Source organism: Hyperolius riggenbachi, chromosome 4 (genome assembly GCF_040937935.1).
Source record: "Hyperolius riggenbachi isolate aHypRig1 chromosome 4, aHypRig1.pri, whole genome shotgun sequence".
NCBI lineage: Eukaryota > Metazoa > Chordata > Amphibia > Anura > Hyperoliidae > Hyperolius > Hyperolius riggenbachi.
The window spans coordinates 327,430,999-327,450,998 of NC_090649.1; the positions used below are offsets into that span (position 1 = coordinate 327,430,999).

General features: G+C 42.4%; 1 protein-coding gene across 2 annotated transcripts in view; it reads right to left on the minus strand.

The window, feature by feature from the left end:
* PDE10A (phosphodiesterase 10A) overlaps positions 1-20,000 on the minus strand; it is a 232,701-nt gene that overhangs the window by 91,114 nt on the left and 121,587 nt on the right. For both annotated transcript variants that reach the window (XM_068279518.1, XM_068279517.1), the window contains exons 5-7: positions 19,046-19,095; positions 6,723-6,863; positions 513-668 (exon numbers count right to left, since the gene is read on the minus strand). In XM_068279518.1, the coding sequence (XP_068135619.1) occupies positions 513-668; positions 6,723-6,863; positions 19,046-19,095 (347 nt within the window). The remainder of the gene's footprint in view (positions 1-512; positions 669-6,722; positions 6,864-19,045; positions 19,096-20,000) is intronic.

A 20,000-nucleotide genomic window follows, 5' to 3' on the forward strand; every position in this document is an offset into this window, starting at 1 on the left:
CTTCCTCTAGTGCTGGCTTCTAATGACGCATCATCAAACGATGCATCATCATTAGAAGCCCGGCACTAGAGGAAGCCACATGGAGAAGACGGATGTCTGCAAACTCCGCAGGCATGGTGGATGAGGTAAGCAGACCGCCACTGCTTGCATGCTGGGGGGGGGGGGGGGGGGTGAGTCAGGCACAACGGGGACACAGGCAGGGAATCCCCCATGGTGGCGGTTTGTTTCGGCGGCTATTCATAAGTTAGATTTTCCCTGCCTTTGCCATCTAAAATGCAGGGAGTTTTCCCCATTTTTGGGGAGAAGAAGTCAGTCTTATACGGCAGTAACTATGGTATATACTACTACTAATTCAAATACATCCTAGAAGTGAAAAAAAACTGTATGTTTCAGGTTGTGAAGTTCATTTAGCATAACATCTTTTAAGTCTAGCGAAGAGTGCACCACTGCCAACCAGTGTCTTTTAGTTTCTTAGCAGTGATATTACAGTAAAACTAATGTTTGAACCTTACTTGTTGGTGGCAGAGCCGAAAGGCTTCTTTACCCCAATATCTATGAAGTTCTAGAATTCCAATAAGATCACCAATGGCTGTAACAATCGGTAAGCACAGAACAGACTGGATGCGAGTTCCTAAGTCCAGCCCTGTACCTTTTGGGAACCGTTCATCCTGAAATACAGTTTAGAAAAGACATTTAAAAAAAGGAAAAAAAATAAAACATACATACACACACACACTTAAGACAAGGCATTAACAATTTCAGCTGAGATTTTTTGCAGGTTTGAGAGATATTTAGCAGTGCTCCATGAGAACCTCATCTCGCTTCTCCTAACACCTTTAACACACCAACATTCCTTGAAAGACACTCATATCAGAGAATCTAAAGCTTATGGTTTTGCAATGTAGTACAGGTCACGTGTTTGACTTGAAAGAAACAGAAACTTCTAAGTGTTCTTGTCTAACTATGAAGCCTATTTACAAAGGGCTGAAAGCAAAGCCATCCAAGATCCACGAATACTTGCTAGAGGGATGAATCCATATATTGAGAGGATCTTTCTGGAAGAGAGTTGATTGTGGATGTAAAATCGTAGAGAGTATAGGTTTCATAATATGGGGAGTGATTACTGGATGCATGAATCAAAAAAACAAAACAAAACACCACACTTCACTTTGTAAAGTTTCCCTTATGTGTATAGCAGCAAGTCTCTAAGTGTGTCTTGTTCTTATATATAGGTCCGAGATGCTTAGACCGATAACAGAATGATTTGCAATTTGCCATTCTACATTGCTATTTTGCTATAGCATATTATCCAAGCAGAAAAATATATTCAGAAGCTTTGCTTAAAGTGTACCAGAGCTCAGGAAAATAAAAAGATTTATACATACCTTGGGCTTCCTCCAGCCACATACGCTACAATCGCTCCCCCGTCACCTTCCTCAATCTACTGCAGCGCCGGTAGCGGGTCCCCGCACTTCCGCCAGTCGGAGCCAGTCTGACGTAAGAGATGTGCGCCCTCTACGTATCTCTCCAGCATCTGCTGGAGAGATACGCAAAGAGTGCACTTCTGAATAGACTGGCTCCAACTGACGGAAGTGCGGGGACCCGGTACCGACGCTGCAGAAGACTAAAGACAGCGATGTGGGATCGATCAGACCGTATGGGGCTGGAGGGAGCCCCAGGTATGTATAAATCTTTATTTTCCTGAGTCCCTTTAAAAATACTTACCTGGTGTTTCTCCCAGCCTTTCAGGTCCCTCTTTGTCCTCCAGGTCCTCTTCATTGTGCTGCTGTCCCCTCAGAAAGGTCGGCAACTGAAACTCCAGTCTCAGGCTTTTTTTTGCATGTGTGGTCCTGACCATGAGCATCATCGACCCGCTCCCATCCCCTGGGAGGATTCTACACCTGCACGGTACAATTCTTTTAAAAATACACAAGGGCAGAACGCTCCAGCAACAGAATTGCCATCAAGGTGGTTTGCGGACTGCACCACGCATATGCAGTAGCTTGCATTTGGAGCTTTAGTCGTAGATCTTTCTGAAGGGCAGAGGCACAGCAGATGGGACCTGGAGGACACAGAGGGACCTAAAAGACTACGCGAGGCTATAAAATTACCCAGGGTAAGTAAAAATACACTGCCCCATCCCAATTCAGGTTTGCTTTAAAGGGGCCCATACACTGGTCGATTTCAGCCATCGACCAATCGATCGATTCTATAGAATCGATCAGAAATCTATTCTATTAAATCTATCTATCGATTTGCGGCCAATTTCAATCAATTTGATCTGACAGGATGGAAAATCTAGGTCGAGCTGCTGCTGGCAGCCAATCAATGGCCCATAGAGTTGCATTGGATCTAATCGTCCAATAATGCATTAAGATAGATTTCCAATCGATTTAATTCTGAAATATATTGGAAATCTGTTCCTAGTGTGTGGCACACATCAGATAGATTCCTGTCAGATTCCACTTGACAGGCATCTGACAGAAATCTATCTGATGGTGAATTCTGCTGCAAATCTATAAGTGTATGGCCACCTTAAGGCATTATATTAGGGATCAAAGCACACAATTTTGCGGATGTAATCAAGGATTAAAATGGCCTTGTGGAAAGGGCTTACTCTTTAATTACCTTATTTATCTGCCTCCATCCTCTTCTTTGCTGGTAGCCCCTCCCTAATGTCAGTGGCATTCTATGCAAAGAAGAGGGGAGGAGACAGATTCAGTAATTCATTCTCAATTGAAAAATGGTCTTATTAATCCTGTCCTGCAGACAATACAGTTAACTCAGTTAACCAGGGAAGCAAATATCTTTTGACGTGGGACAAGAATTTATGTTTGTGTGTTTAAATAGAGGTCTTGCGTTGGCCTCTCTGTAAAAGTATCTCCTCTACCTTAATGTTGACCTCCGCTGTAAATTCCACAGTGGGAAAAAAAAAAAAGGACAAATATACAAATATATATTTATTTTTTTTAACAATGCAGGAACCTGCCTAGTTTATTTAGAAGCAGGAACCTTGGTGGCACCTCTGGAATGCAACATAACGTGGCTGGCACACTGCACTACTCTTTTCACCTTTCCTCTCTGAGATAAGCTGTCTCAGTGGTACAGATAGAAGCAGAGTACCTAGAAGGTCACACTATAAGGCTTCTACCCCGATAGATGTTGCACTCTCTTAGGAATATTTGTAAAGGCAGAAAACTGCCGTGGCAGTTTCTATGAAAAAAAAATAATAGTGGAGTTTATTTTTACACAGGAGGTGCGCTTTTACTTGCAAAAGTCTACTCTTGTATTAAGGAAAAATAATCTTAGATGCTCACAAAATCTGTGCAGCAAAGAAAGATTAACTGTCACTGGGTTAACCTAATTACCCAGTCACCTGGAGAAAACAGTGTTTTCTCCCACTGGGTTCTTGCCAGGAGTCTGGTGTTAAGCAGCACTTATAATCAGTTCAATCAGACAGATCTGCAAGATTCTGATCAGGGACCATTTTAGATAGAATATGGCTCTGGGCAAAAGTTAATGAAGGGCCGTTTAGCTATTCATACTGTACTGTCAGTAAACTTGTGGCATTTACAGTCCTTGACTCGTGGAGCCCTAAGGAACTTGGGGCCCTGTGCAACTGCCTAGTTTGACCCTATGGAAGCACCGGCCCAATTCCTATTTACTCGTAACAATCATGTTGCTCCCGTTTCCTTTACAGATTAAAGGATGAAGGGACCACATCAAAACAGAATCTTACAAATCTATCGTCAAATCAAACACATGTCCATGAGTTCTGCTGCACACCAACATCACCAGTTTTTACCATGTGTACCAAACAGCTCATGCCCTTGCCAGCAGCTCTGCTTTCTATGTTCTACAAAGAAAAGAAAAGGTTTCCGTAGAGAGTTAGCAATAAAATTATGTAGCCAGCAGAAAGAATATACAGTAAAAATAATAAATTTTATCAACTAAAAAAGAAAGTTAAAGTGAACCTCTGGACTAAAAATCAACTCAGCAGCACTGAAAAGGCTTTGTGTTTCTTTAACAGTTTCACAGCATCAGAACTTTGTTTCTCTTATCCAAGCCTCATTTTTAGCTGCACAGAAGAAAACTGCCCGGGCTTTTTTCCCCTGATGCTGTGCAAAGCATGATGGGATTTCTGATGTTGTTCTTGTTCTGCTGTTTTGGTGCAATTTTTTTTTTTGACATTTTGAATTTGACATTTGAAGCCTAGCGTGTGCAGCAGGGAGGGGCAATCAGGACACAGGACAGTTGGAACTGTTGTCTCCTGCTCCTTGTCACCTCCTTTCAACCAAAAAGATGGCTGCCCCCATGACAAAGATGGCAGCCCCCATGAATCACAAACATATGCCTGTTCTTTTAAAACAGGGTGGGTAAAAAATTATATTACCTATCTATTCTAATTAACATAACTAATGTAACTTAATGACAGTATGTTTGTTTAGGCTGAAGTTCCCCTTTAACCAAAATGTATAGTTTTTACGATTTGTTTTTTCCTATCTAATCATACAAATCTCCGTTATAGCACAGAAGTCTTATGCAGTAAGTCTCATCATTCGAGCAGACAAAACATTATGCTGCTTTTCAGGAGAGCATTTGGAAAGAGGAGCATTAACTGCTTCAGCACTGATGGTACGCATATCTACGCCCCTAAAAACTTCACTTAAGCACCAGGGCCGTAGATATGTGCATCTAGTGCCAATGCGAATGATCTCCCACCTGTGCACCCATTGCTGCCCGCTAGTGCAATGATTGGTGAATGGTAACATGTTTCCCAAAAGCCAATCAAAGTGCCAGATGAATGATTGACAGCTGTTCCAACGAGCAGCAGCAATCATTCATAGAAAACGAAAGTGAAAACAAAACAAGCTTTGTTCCTATGCACTGTCCTGAGTACACAGGATACAGTGTGGGGACATTTAGTGGTTACATACTAAACTAAAATACATTACAGTACATTAAAAATACAATTTATATACATATTAACCCTTTCCACTCCCTCCCCCTCAGGGATAATAAAGCACTTGGAAAAAAAAGTGAGGGCATAAAAAAAAATACTCAATTATCTTCAGGACTTAGCTTTTTTATTATGTACTGCTATTTTTGCAAATAAGGGCTTGTAATAATTGTTACAGTGTAAACAACACAAAATACACCTTTATTTTCAAATAAAATATTGACACCATACATTGTGATATGGACATTATTTAAATGTTGTAATAATCAGGACAAATGGGCAAATAAAATGTGTGGGTTTTATCTACAGTAGTACATTCATTTTTAAACTATAATGGCTATAATGCCTGAAAACAAACATAATGACATTCTTTTCTTTTTTTCTTATTCCCTTTAAAATGTATAGAAAATAAAATAATTCCTAGTAAAAAATGCCACCCAAAGAAAGCCTAGTTTGTCCTGCAAAAACAAGATATAGATAATTAAAGTGTGATAAATGGTGATAAAGTTATTGGCAAATTCATTGGAGGAGCGTGAAATGTGAAAACTGCTCTGGTTTTTAAATGGAAATAACCTGTGGTGGGGAAGTGGTTAAAAAGTGATCTGGTTTTTCTTGTATTCCTGTATTGTCATATTTCTGTATGTCACCCCTAAATATTGTCTGTAACCTAAACTAATATCCAGCGCTGCGTAATATGATGGCGCTTGATAAATACAATAAATAAATAAATGTAGCATGCTCATACAACCATAACAATTATCACAGATTTGCTACCTCTCCCCACAAGCTATAGCCTGGATGTATGTATCACATGAGCCTTCACTGACTGTGAATGGAGACTCAGCTGACCATTGCTTCTAGGCTGTAGCTTGAGTGTGAGAGGAAACAAGAGCAGAGAACATAGCTTTTCAACAAGTGGTTGTAATGTCGAATACAGAAAAAGAAAATTAAAAAAAACCTCTTCACCCAGCAGCTTAGCAATGCTTACTGAAAATTAATATAATTTACACCTGGCTTAAGGCCCACATTCAGACACAGGTTTGTTTTTACATGCATTTAATGCAATATTTGTTATGAATTTTGCATACGTTTTTTGTAAAAAAATTGTGCATTTTTGCAAAATACGGTAAATAACACAAGCTGCAGAAAATTTAGAATATTCAATTTCCTCTCCAGCAAACTCTAGTAGTCTGCTGACTCCCTCCCTCAACCTCCCAGTCCTTGTGATACCATGATAGGCTGTCAGTCAGCAGGGAAACATTAGGGAGTCTTAATGGAGAAACTACCCTTACCCCTTCATGCCCATGTGACTGAAGGGAGAGCTGTCTGATGCTGGGGATCTATGAACGGTGCAGCAGGCAGTGTACAAAAATATTTAAGTGGAATTCATTCAAAGTAATGTTTTTATGAAATGAGTAAAAAAAAAATAAAAAAAAAATAAATGTACCTGAACTGAGGATTTAAACTACTATTTTACATTCCAATATAGGAAATATTTCCACACGTATACAGTCACAGTCCTCTAACAGATGCATTTTTGGATGGATTTTAGTTGTATCCCTCAAGAGCAAATATTCTAAATCACATATTTATTGGAATACTACACTTAAGCTGGCTTACGAGCATAGGCATCAGCGTGATTTCTGATGCATACATTTACTAGAACGAACAGTCAATGGCTTTAGGCAACAAAAACAAACAAAATGGCAAAATACAGTAATAAAAAAACAAAACAAAAAACAAAACCACACATTTAGCTTACCCCAAGAACATCGTCTACCAACAAAGTGTTTCTGGATTTGGCTACGTGTGCAGATATTGTAGTGCCATATTCAACTGGTCCAGCAGGGGTCAGCTGCGTTTGGCCACACTTTGTTCCAGTAGGTGTGAATAAACATAATGTCTAGGAAAACAGGTTTATAGTTACATAGTTATTTTGGTTGAAAAAAGACATACGTCCACCGAGTTCAACCAGAGAACAATGTATACAAAATTATACTTTAGTTCTTTGTATTTTTCTTTTTCCATATGCATAGCTAAAAAAAACATTACTTTTATTATTTGAGAATGCAGATGCCATCTATGATACATGTGAAAAGTAAAACTCACAGTCACAGTCCTCTAACATATGCATTTTTGGATGAATTTTAGTTGTATCCCTCGAGCAAATATTCTTAATCACATATTTATTGCCATCTATGATACATGTGAAAAGTAAAACTCACAGTCACAGTCCTCTATTGAAGACAGGATTAGAAGACAGGAAGGCATTAGCAGCTCATTTTCAGTTCTTTTCACCGTGTCCTCGTAGGGAGATCTCCTTAAAATCTAACCTACAGTTGTGTTCAAAATTATTCACCCCCCCACTGAAATTGAGTGTTTTGGCCAGTTTGACATGCATTTTGATCATTTCAGTCATCTTGTTTACAATTAAATCAAAGAGGCACTTGTAAGTCAGACAAATATAACATTTATAATGAAATAACCACAAATGTCTTTTCTGTGCTAACATCATCAGTTTTATTCAACCCCCAAGTGACATTCATACTTAGTACAACATCCTTTTCCAGTTATAACAGCTTTTAAACGTGAAGCATAGCTTGACACAAGTGTCTTGCAGCAATCTACAAGGTATCTTAGCCCATTCTTCATGGGCAAAAGCCTCCAGTTCAGTCACATTCTTAGGCTTGCGCGCTGCAACTGCTTTATTTAAGTCTGGTGACTGTGATGGACACTCCAAAATGTTCCAGCCTTTAATCTGCAACCATGTTCTAGTGGACTTGGAGGCGTGCTTGGGATCATTGTCCTGTTGAAAGGTATAACGTCTCCCAAGCCTCAGGTTTGTGACGGACTGCATCACATTTTCATCCAATATCTCCTGGTACTGAAGAGAATTCATGGTACATTGTACACGCTGAAGCTTTCCCGTACCTGCAGAAGCAAAACAGCCCCAAAGCATGATTGACCCCCCGCCATGCTTCACAGTAGGCAAGGTGTTTTATCTTCATAGGCCTTGTTCTTCCTCCTCCAAACATAGCGTTGATCCATGGGCCCAAACAGTTCTAATTTTGTTTCATCAGTCCACAGAACACTATCCCAAAACTTTTGTGGTTTGTCCACATGACTTTTGGCATACTGCAGTCGACTCTTCTTATTCTTTAGAGACAGCAGGGGGGTGCACCTGGGAGTTCGGCATGGAGGCAGGGGCGAAACAATAGACCCTGCAAGTGATGCCTCCGCAGGGGGGCCTAGAAGCCCCAGGGGGCCGTGGGGGGAAAAGTTTGAGAGACTGACAGCTAAGGGCATGGAGAGAAAAAAACGTATTCTGCTCTCGCACCATTGTTATATTGACTGCATGTGTCCACAACACAGATAAGGACTCATACACACTTTGGAATTTGTACACTGTCCCTGCTCCCTAGGGTTCGTAAAAAACATCTGTATCACTGCTGCAAAGTTCTGATGACTTCATGTACAACTTTACAAACAAAGGAGTCACATTTTGAAAAAAAAAAAAGTTGTAGACTTTCCCTTTTCAGCAATCACTCCGAAAAGGATTCCTAGATTCTTATCACACACAGCCTAATGACCTTATGGCTCTGATTACTTTTACAACACAGTGGAGTGGAGATTGAGGTCTTACTGTTGCTGCTTCATTGAGAGCTTTTTGTCTTATACGGAGTCCAAGTTCTTGTAATAACAGTATCAGTGACATTCTGAATGTTTTGCCAAAGTTACAGTAAATACTATATCTTATGTTCAGCATGTCTTTGTTATTCCTCCATTCAGCATGTGCTCTCATGGAGTAAAATAATAAGGCTGTGTGTGTATGTATGTACTGGGAGCATAGCTGCAACGAGGAACTGGTCGGCTGCAAGGGGCTGGAGGAAGCCCCGGGTAAGTAGATCTAGGGGTAGCATCAATTACCTGGCATTTCCTTTGGGTTTAAGTGTTTTTATCTGCATGAGGAAAACACATTGGTTCTCAGTTTTTCTGTGCAGAAAGCAAGGGGAGTGGGGGGACCCATCCAAAGTTTCGCAGGGGGGCCCAGTGATGTCTAGTTACGCCCCTGCATGGAGGCCTTCATTACGCAGTGTGCGCCTTATTGTCTGAGCTGAAACTTCAGTACCCGCATCTGACAAATCTTTTTTCAGTTCCTCAGCAGTCACACTGGGACTTTTCTCCACTTTGCGCTTCAGGTAGCACACAGCAGTCGAAGTCAGCATCTTCTTTCTGCCAAGACCAGGTAGCGTTTCAACAGTGCCCTTTGCCTTGAATTTGAGAATGATGCTTCCTATGGTGTCTCTTGGTATGTTTATCATCTTTGCAATCTTCTTATAGCCATTGCCCTTTCTGTGAAGAGAAATCACCACTTCTCTCGTCTTCCTGGACTATTCTCTTGACTTCACCATGTTTGTAAACACACCAGTAAATGGCTAGAAGGAGCTGAGTATCACAGTTATTTTAAATCTGCCTAATTGGTGCTTATTATGCTTGATTGCTGCTCGTTAACATCCTCAGGTGTTTTCAATACCAGATCGAAAACACTTGAATGAATTTCTGTTCTTAACAGTGGTAGTCTTTAAGGGGTTGAATAATTGTGTCAATGAAGAAATCACACACAAAAAAAAACATTTAATACTGTATTACAAAAACAATTGATGTTATTTTAGTTGCATTTGGTTCTTTGAAAAGTCCTTGTAAGATTTAATTCTGAACACAATACAAATGTACACTACATTCTGCAAAACCCTTTACAGCATTGGGGTTGAATAATTTTGAACACAACTGTAAACAAGGGCTGGTTCACACAGACGACAAGCTGCGTCAAGATGGCTGGGAAGCCGCGTCGTCCTGTGACATCTCGTTCGGGGGGGGGGGGGGGGGCTGAGCTCGGGATAACCGGCAAGAAGGTTAACTAATTAGGAGAGAAAACACATAGACACGGGGAGAACATACAAACTCTGTGCAGATAGTGCCCTTCCTGTGACTTGGCAGGGACCCAGCACTGCAAGGCAAGATTGCTAACCTCTACGCCACCCCACTGCCCATTTCCATTGAGTTTCTATTGCATTCGTTTGCGAGTATCGCACACTGTTACCACAGCGCACTCAAGCAATTGTCGGTCAGGCATGTTCTTGGCAGAGGATTTCATCACATTCGATAATTATCGAATCTGATGGTTGATCGTCCGCCAAGTCTACTGATGTATGCCCATCTTAAAGAGAACCCGAGGTGGGATTATATTATGCTAGTGGGGCACAGAGGCTGGTTGTGCACAGTAACACCAGCCTCTGTTGCCCCATGGTGTGCCTCAAAGACCCCCCTGCGCGCCGCTATACCCCCGCAGTGCTGGCGACACGCAGTGTGTCGCCAGCACAATGTTTATCTAAGCGCTGTCTGTCAGCGCCGCTCCCCCGCCTCCTCCGTATCGGCGCTACCCGCCGCGTCACTTCCCTTAAATCAGCGGGAGGGAAGGGACACAGGCGGGTAGCACCGATAAGGAGGAGGCGGGGGAGCGCCGCTGACAGACAGCGCTTAGGTAAACATTGTCGCCAGCACTGCGGGGGTATAGCGGCGCGCAGGGGGGGGGGGGGGGTCTTTGAGGCACATCATTGGGCAACAGAGGCTGGTGTTACTGTGCACAACCAGCCTCTGTGCCCCACTAGCATAATAAGTTCCCACCTCGGGTTCTCTTTAAGACTTGCAGCAAACTGCTCTTGGTCCTCCCCAATCTGAGAAAGGCATCAGAGGATTAGAGGAGCCACAGATTCAGCATTTAACATTAGCTGGCTAATAGTGGTTGGATAGCGTACTGGTTATGGTCTCTGCCTCTGATGCGGGAGACATGGGTTCGAATCTCGGCTCTCCCAGTTCAGTATGCCAGCGCCTATTCAGTAGGAGATCTTGGGCAAGACTCCCTACACTGCTACTGCCTATAGAGCGCAAAATTAGTGGCTGCAGCTCTGGCGCTTTGAGTCCGCCAGGAGAAAAGTGCGATATAAATGTTCTGTGTTTAGCTGTATATACAAATACATTTTTAGATTTGTCTGTAGTTGAAGATTAGCAATTATTTAGGTATCGCCTATTAACTTTGTCAGTCTGGTGCCTGATACACTGCAGCAAGCCACAAATCTATTTCCCAGTCTCTGGAATGCATTCTGCAAATATTCCTGTGTCATAGGCTCCCTTGTGGATTCTCCACAGAAGTATATGACCATTGAACTTCAGAGAAGAACAGGAAGTTCAGCTTATGGCACATCCTGGAGTGTCACAGCTTGAGATGAGAATCTTCCCAACTGACACACAGTAATAAACAGTATTAAAAACAGACAGAGGGACGAATACCTCGTTTGAAAAAAGTAAATAAAAAAATAAAGCAAAAAAAGCTTCAAATCTTTACACATCCAACTGCAGACTCTGCAGTTGAAATGCATGTCTATTATTTCTCGATTTTTGTAACCAGATTTTTATTTATTAATTGTTTTAACTACTGATATTTACAGTATGTTTAGCACTAAACACCAGCAGATGGGCCCTATTTCTGTTTAAAGAGACTCTGAAGTTTGTTTTTTTTTAGCAGCTTTTTCCTTATAATCCTGTTCACCACTAGATTTGCGGCATCCCCGCGGCAGATGAATGATTTATTGCTTTGTAATAGACCAGCAAAGTTCTACGACTTTGCTAGTCGCAGATTGTGCCCCCCTGGAGAGGCTGAGCTTAGCGCTGTAGCTCTGCCTCTCCACAATCAATCTCCGCGGATCTCCGCCTCCTCCCCGCCCCTCTCAGGGAAAGGAAGACTGAGAGGGGCGGGGAGAGGCAGTGACCAGAGGAGATTGACTGTGGAGGAGGCAGAGCTATAGCTCAAAGCTCTGCCCCTCCAGAAAGAAAAGCTCTGCGAAGCCCGGGAGCTTTGCAGGGTTGTTTGTCAGCAATAAATCATTCATCTGCCGCAGGGATGTGGCAAATCTAGTGGACTATCATGCTGACCAGGATTATAATGAAAAAGCAGGTAAAGCAAAACGAGACTTCAAAGTCTCTTTAAGAACTCACAATCCCTTTGATAAAACAAACAGTTACAGCAAAGAATCATAAATTAAACGCTCAGTTCACTAAGACCAATAGAAGTATAAGTAGTAAGATTATAGAGACAGGACTTTCTGGGCTAGTTCTAGTTCCCTGCGGTGCACTGAGCACTTCACCTCGTCATCCGCAGCTCTCTGCACTGAACTGATAGTTACCCAGCCCTCATAGCAGCCAGCAGGCACATGATTCTACAAGGTGACAGGATCTGACAGTTGTTATAGGAATGGCTGAGACATGACAAGAGTGTCTCATATGTAAGAACGCACCAAGCTTATCCCTCAAGAACTCTTAAAAGCCCTTAAAAGGAATGGTTAGTATTAAGAATTACCAGTGAATTCTACCTGATCATGCAGACAAATCTGGACACCTGATCATGCAACAAATTCACAAGGAAAAAACATTTCCTGTATTTCTTGATCTTTAAATAGCCCCTCGTTTCTTTATAGCTCCTCCTTATGTTGGTCACAATAGGGCAGATTTTTATTAGATAAATAAAACAGTAAAGCCTCTTGCACACTACATGTGATTCAGATTTTTTATCTGATCTTGGGTTCTGATTTAAAAAAGTACTGCATGCTGCTGCTAAAATATATATATATATATATATATATATATATATATATATATATATATATATATATATATATACACACACATATTTATACATATATACATACATATATACATACACACACATACATACACATACACATACACACACATACATACATACACATACACACACACACACTTTTTCGGAATTACAAATCGGATCAGAAGGCCTAAAGGTGGTTCACTGAGGGTAGGAACACATTAGACAGAATCGCATATGCGTTTTCCATAGCACATAGTGGAAAATGCATACGCGATTCTGCCTGGTGTGTTTACTTTGTGGATGTTAAGCATCCAATCTGGTACTGAGGGGGGAAAAGGATGTTTTCAGCACATGACAGACTATTTAAAGGGAACCTGAAGTGAGAGGAAGAATGAGGCTGCCATATTTATTCCCTTAAAAATAATGCCTGGCTGTGAGTTTTCACCTTTAGTTGTATTTGAGTCACACACCTGTAACAAGCATGCAGCCAGTGAAGTCAGACCAAAGTCAAAGCATCTGATCTGCATGTTCTTGCTGGAGCAGTATTAGCAACACAGCATCAACACAGAAGTCAGGCAACTGACTTGTTAAGGTATTAAAATAGCAGCCTATGTATTAGTCTCACTTCAGGTTCCCTTTAAAGTTAACAGACTAACCAGCAAGCTCATGGTGACCCAGAACTCATTGGAGTGTGTAAGGGACTACAATGGTCTTAAAAGCCCCCTTACTAAGATGTTAAGAAAAACAAAAGTTTGCTTTCTTAAAACAGAAAGAATTTGCGATAATTCAGGTTGGAGTGAGCTTGAGATGTCTCCCAGGGCATCACTGCTGAATATATGCAAATTAACCATTGTACCCTTAGAAGCTAAACACACCTCCAGAACCGCTGGAATGCAATGATGTGTCAGCTTGTTAATTTGTACAGAGCCCTAATAATCCAACATGCATACAGACTGTTTCGGATTGTTTGATCCTCATTTAAAGTTAACACAGTGACCCTCCACTGTCCCACACTGCAAGTTTACTTCAGTGCTCAGCGGTATTGTTGGTAGATTATGCAATGTAACCAATATTTGCCAGAAATACTAACACAGAGGTGTGCAAAACAGGTGAGTTCACTGGTGCTCCTACCACACAGATAGCCCATCAAAAACTGTTCTCACCACCTGGGGGGACCAGCCACAACTGCTCCCACCACTAAAGGGATTACCCACACAACACCTAGGCAAGGATACTAACATTGATTAGGTAAGACTGACTGCAAAGCCGCATTTGCCTTATAAATAGTCTACAGAAGCTTGTCAGCAAATTAAAGGCACAGTATGTGCATCCAAGCTGTAGTACCAAATTATGCAAGGGCTGAACTGATCCCACTATAGCCTCAACTACACATAATAGGTGTTTTATTGTTACTAGAGTTCCACCTATTATGTGTAGTTGAGGCTATAGTGGGATCAGTTCAGCCCTTGCATAATTTGGTGCTGCAGTTTGAATGCACATACTGTGCCTTTAATTTTCGGAGAGGCTACTGCAGATTATTTAGAGGCAGAATGCTTCTTTGAAGTCATTCTTACTGTCATACTCACCGTCCTGGTCGTCTGCGGGGTTCCCGGGTGCGCTCTCTGGTGCGCACGCGCGGGGGCTCTCTGGGCCTTGTAGTCCCACATCCAGCCTGGCGTGTGGCGTTGCGCGCTACGCGCGTGCGCAAAGTATTTCGCGCGCACGCGACTGCGCGCGCATAGAACCACGCGCGCGCATGCGCAGTGTTGCGCGCGCATGCGCAAAGTGTTGCGCGCGCTCTGCGCGTGCGCAGGGTGCTAATTTTGGCGCCAATGCTCATTGTAAAAGCAGCACTGCCCTTTGCTGCAGTGCTGCTCGTTCTGACAGCTTGGCTAGCCTGTCGGTGAACCGTTCTTCCTTGCCTTGCTATTTACCTGATCTGATTTCCTGTTGTGACCTTGGCCTGTGACCCCGACTTCCGTTGATCTCCGCCTGCCCTGACCTTTGGCTCCGTTTCCTGGATTACCGCTGTCTGCTGCCTGCCCTGACCCCTGGCTTGTGACCCCGACCTCCGTTGTCTTCTGCCTGCCCCGACCTTTGGATAGTGATCTCGATCTACGTTGAACTCTGTTTACCTTGGACATCTGGCTTTCATCTGACCACGCTTTCTCCACAACTAGTGTCTCTGTTCTCCCGACCACTCGCTGAGGTAATCCCAGTAGTGACCTGGTAGGGCACTAGGCAGCTAAGTTCCACATCCCCCTCCTGGGGGTGTGGTCCTGCACTCCCCTCAAGGGTGTGTGGGTGAAGACCCGTGGTCACCTAGACTCCACTACTGGGTAACACCTCTTCCTTCGTGGGAAGGTCAACAGGGACTGAAGAGAAGTCCCAGTCAGTCCTAACACTTACCTATTCAGTGTTTTGTTTTTTACAATATTTGCCAGATCAGTCTGTTAAGGAGGCCCTACACTTATGGATTTTCCCATCTGATTTCAGTCAGATTCGATCAAAGGCAGGACAGAAGATTTGCATTGATTGGCTAAAGAGCAGAAGCAGTGGCTGATCGACGGGCCAGTGGCTCAACCGATTTTCAATAGGATTTGTGATAAGAAGCAATCCCTCTAATCATATTTCAATTGAAGAGACTGATCCTTTTGCCACATCAGGTGGCAATCTAAAAGTGTATGGCCACACTTTCGTTCACATGCTAAATGGTTCTCAGGGGGGTTGCCTTTTCCTAGAATATAATGAAGCATCTGCAAGAGGAGGAGTTTTTAGGCATAGGCATTCCAGGCCACTGCCTGGAGTGCCATTGGTCCTGGGGGGCACCATGACCCTGAATAAGCCCCTCCCCCAAACTAAGCCCACCCCAACTAAACCACACAAAGCCACACCCCCACTGGTGCTTGTGCCTCCTCCTGTGCCCCCTTTAGTACCCAGCGCCACCTCTCCCTGCTGTGTGTCCCTCTGCTGCCTCCTGTCCTCTGTGCCTCCTTATGCCTCCCTTTGTGGCTCCTCCTGTCTCCTTGTGCCACTTTCAGTCCCCCTGTGCCTCCTCTGCCCCCTTGTGCATCCAGAGATGGATTAAAGTGAAATGGTGCCTTAGGCCCACCCTTGATGGCCACCTAGTAGGACACAGGACTTCTTGCCTGAAATGACAAAGGCTAGAGATGCCACTGGCAAGAAGCCCGGCCTGCGAGATCATCATGCCCAAAGCAAACCAAGGCTATTCTCCTTCTTACTCCCACTCCATTGTGCACTGTGCCTTTAACCCCCTTCATAGCAACAGAACGCACTAGCCTCGAGGCTAGTGATGTTTGTACAAAACTCATCCTTGAACTGTCACCCAAAGGATCGAGTCCTAATCACTGCGGCCAAAACAGTCCTTGTACATGGTTGTGTGGCCAGCATTAGTGGACCTGTCTGTCCTGTGTTATCTCCATAAAGTTCTACTGCCAATCCCCCTGTTAGTGCTAGTCTTAAAAACCAAAGTTGATCAGTGCAGGGATAACAGTTTCACAGTTGGTCTTTTATAAAATATATGTGCTTAACTAGCTGTTTAATACTGTAGTTGAAATTGCATTACAAACAGATCTATCTGGAACCTGTTTTTTTCTTTACACATGAAAAGATTTTCAGAGTAATCTGTGCAAAAATGCAATAGCTTTCAGATGATGTACTAAATTCAAAGGGTAATATATGCTGTGTCATATTACTTATAGTATCCATACAGCAGAGACAAATTAAAGAGCTTTTTAGAATGTGCAAGGAACCAGTTACATATATATGACAAAGAGGAATTTAAAAATACATACACAATGTTCCACAGCTTTGTCAGCCCGATCAGCTGGTTATGCCTCTAGTCAACCATTGCAAGTTCAAGTGAAAAGAACATCTTAGGCATTTCATTTTTTTCTTCCATTCTTCTTACAAACTTGTGTTCAATGTTTAAACAAATTTAGCTGCAAAAATGCATAGTATGTTCCTCCTGTACTTTACACTGGCTTTTGAACTTACATTATAATTGTATACATCTGGCACTTTGACGTCAATGCTTCAAACAAGTCTGGGCTGCCCCAGTGGTTCTGCTTCAAGGAATGTGCAAAACAATTATGAAGACAAATGGAGTTTCCCTTCATTTCTTCCCATCAATGTTCTATTATCCCTTAGTTTCTTATTTACCATTTAAATGTGTTTAAAGCTTCTGCATAAAAAAATATTTTTAGAAGATGGCAATTCTTTTAAAGGGGTTTTCTAAATTACCTGTAGATTGAAATTCCTTCTTGATTAGGTCTAAATCAGATACTTCAAAAAATGTAAGAAATCAATGCCTGACAGCAGACAAATACTACTAGACATGGATTGATTCTTCCTTGCATGGAATGACTGCCTTCTGTTTACACCGTTATAATAGAGTAATGAGCTGGAGGCCAGAAGAAGAAGTTTCCACAACTGCAGTCTCTACAGTGTTGCAGCAGGTATCTGGAATGTGTAAACTGCCATGGAAGACACTTGATTCTTTGTTTGGATGGATTTGTTTCTTTTAACTCTTGAAATAATAAAAGTAAAGTTTTAAACTACGTACACATGCCAAATTAAAGTTGGCCGGGGCTGCCTATTAATCTAGCGAGTGTACAGGAGCAACTCAATATCACAAAAAGATCTGGTATCTTGTTAAAGAGGAGCTGTTAGGTATAAGGTCTCAGAGAAAAAAAACACATATCAGTAGCTAAATATTGGCTGTACTTACATTACATATGCATTTCACTATCCACGTTTGGATTTCACAGAATTTTTATATAGTATTTGCAGAGAATGATGCTCCTGACAGCTCATGGCAGGTTCCATGTTTGTCTGTCTCCTATGAAGCCAATTGTGTCGTCATGTCCTCCCTGCTTCCTGATGATTCGACTCACAAAAAAGATTCTAATGGACAACACTACTGTGCAGTGAATATTAATTAGCCATGTGGCTAGGAACAATAGCGGACTCATGCAGTATACTCTAACAGAACGTATGCCGTGATTTTTCAGTGCTGTGAGCTGGGCTGAGTTACAAGCTGCTGTAACTTGAGCCTGTAACTTCTCACTAGCAGCCGAGGGGAGGACCCAAGGTGGGTAGAAGCAGCCCCAGAATGCTTTGCAGTATGTTATGCGGCCTCTCGTACTTTTAAGAGCTTGGGAATAACAGCCTTGCTGTTCAGCACACATCAAAAGTAAGAGAAATTTTTAACTTCAGTATTGCCTTTTTGGCTTCCTTCTAAACTGTTTAACACAGGAGAATAGAGGTTTAAATTAGCTTTTGCAGCCTGACAGTTACTCTTTAACAAGTCTGCGTAAGCTCCGTGCGCACTGTTCTCCCACTCACCCCATCCTCAGGAAGCTGCTCAGTCATGCGCAGCACATCATCCTTCCTCCTCCCTCTGAACAGATAATCTCTAACCTTTAGGCTACACAGCCCCGGCCCTGAACTGTTTGATTGAGTCCCTATCCCTGCTGACAGTGTTCTCCCCAGAAATTCTTTCCAGCCGGGTGGCATGAAAAAGTACCTGGGTCGAGCACGGTGGAGGGAATGCAGGGTTGGCGCAACTCTGCTTACAGAATAGGAGGATGAGGAGGCGAGCTGATGCGCACCAGAATTAGCCAGGTGGAGCACTGGGTCACACAAAAAAAAAAAAAAAAAAAAAAAAAAAAAAGAGTCCGGGGAGAACACTGCCTGCCGGGAACAGTCCTCACACTCGTGTACTAAAGTGCAGTAATTTAATTTCTGTAGTTCATTAATTCCCCCATAGTGACCTCTTCAGGGCCCGTTTCCACTATTGTGGTGCGGAATCGCCGCATATCACCGCTGATGATATCGCATACGGATGCGATTCCGCATGCGGATTTTGACGCGATTTCGCATAGGCAGGGTATATGCGATTTTAACCATGTCACTGCCTGTGTCAATTTACATTACTTTCAATGCGAAATTGCACGCGAAATCGCGGGAAAAAGCATGCGATTTACCCATTAAATACATTGCCTGCGATTCGCCTGCATTCTACACGCAGGCGAATTCTGCAGGGTCTACCGTGCAGAAAAATCCTGCACAGAAAAACGCAAATAAAAACTGAAAAGTGGAAACAGTCCCATCCACTTGTATTGCCTATGCGAATCCCCATGCGTTGTCTGCATGCGCATTCGCGCTAGTGGAAACGGGCCCTCAGATTATCAGATATATTGATTTGGATAATGGGGAGCTTTATAGATTTAATTTTTAACTGCACATTAACATATTCATTATGAGAGTCTCTAATGATCTATACAGTTACGAACTTCGACAGTGATTTCCAACACCTTTTACTGATGCTATAAAAGCAAGCTAAAAAAAAAAAAAAAAATAATAATAATAATAATACTTACATTATTGCATTCTCCAAGGAAATATAGTGCAAATCCATCAGCTTTAGTTGCTGAAAAAAAAAATCAAATTTCACTGTAAATAAGCATACTTAGTTTGGTGGGTGATCAAGCAGAACATAAAGGATCTGTCCTTGTTTATTGTTTGTTTGATTTTTTGATTGAAAAAAAATGCACGGTTTCATGGTTAAAGCTCAACTCCAGAGACATCTAAATATAACCTCTAATAGCTTAGTAATCACTCGTATCAAAGTTACCCATTTGTGTGAAATGTGGCTATTAAAGCTAAAATCTTAGGCAAAGTCTTAAAATTTTGATCACGTAACCAGCAGCTGTTGGGTTGAGGAAGTTTGTTTCAGGCTCTGTGAGTTGGGCTGCTTGGATTAAATCATCCTGCTATTCAAAAATTAAACAATAAGTGTCAGCGCCAAGGTAGAAGGCGACCGCAGCCGAGAAGGACAATGTCCAAAAGTCCACACAAGCAATAAATATACAAAGTCAGCGCAGGTCTATAATAATACAGCTTTTGCCATTTTCTGATATACAGGATCCCTGAACGAGAAGGTAAAGAAGCAAGGCTTACCAGATTCCAACAACCCACACTAAGGTTGTAAACGAATTTGATAGATGGTCCGCAGAACTCTCAGATGGTGTTGTTTCACCAGCAATGCCACACACCACAGATTCCTCTGCAATGCAGTAGATCTCCTGAGGTCACAAAGACTCGCCAGAGGGGAGTCCAATAGGATGGTAGCATGAAAGAGATATACGGCACATCTAAGTGTAAACCGTCTTTATTAAGTAGCATATAAAACAATTAGTAAAAAGAAAAAACTCACATACGGGGCCCGTGCACTGGGAACCCCGAAAACGTAGCGCGCATAAAAGGGTCAATAGAAGACCACAGATGTAATGGTGCCGCCTATCGCCTTCCCGACGAGTTTCGCAATCTTGCCCT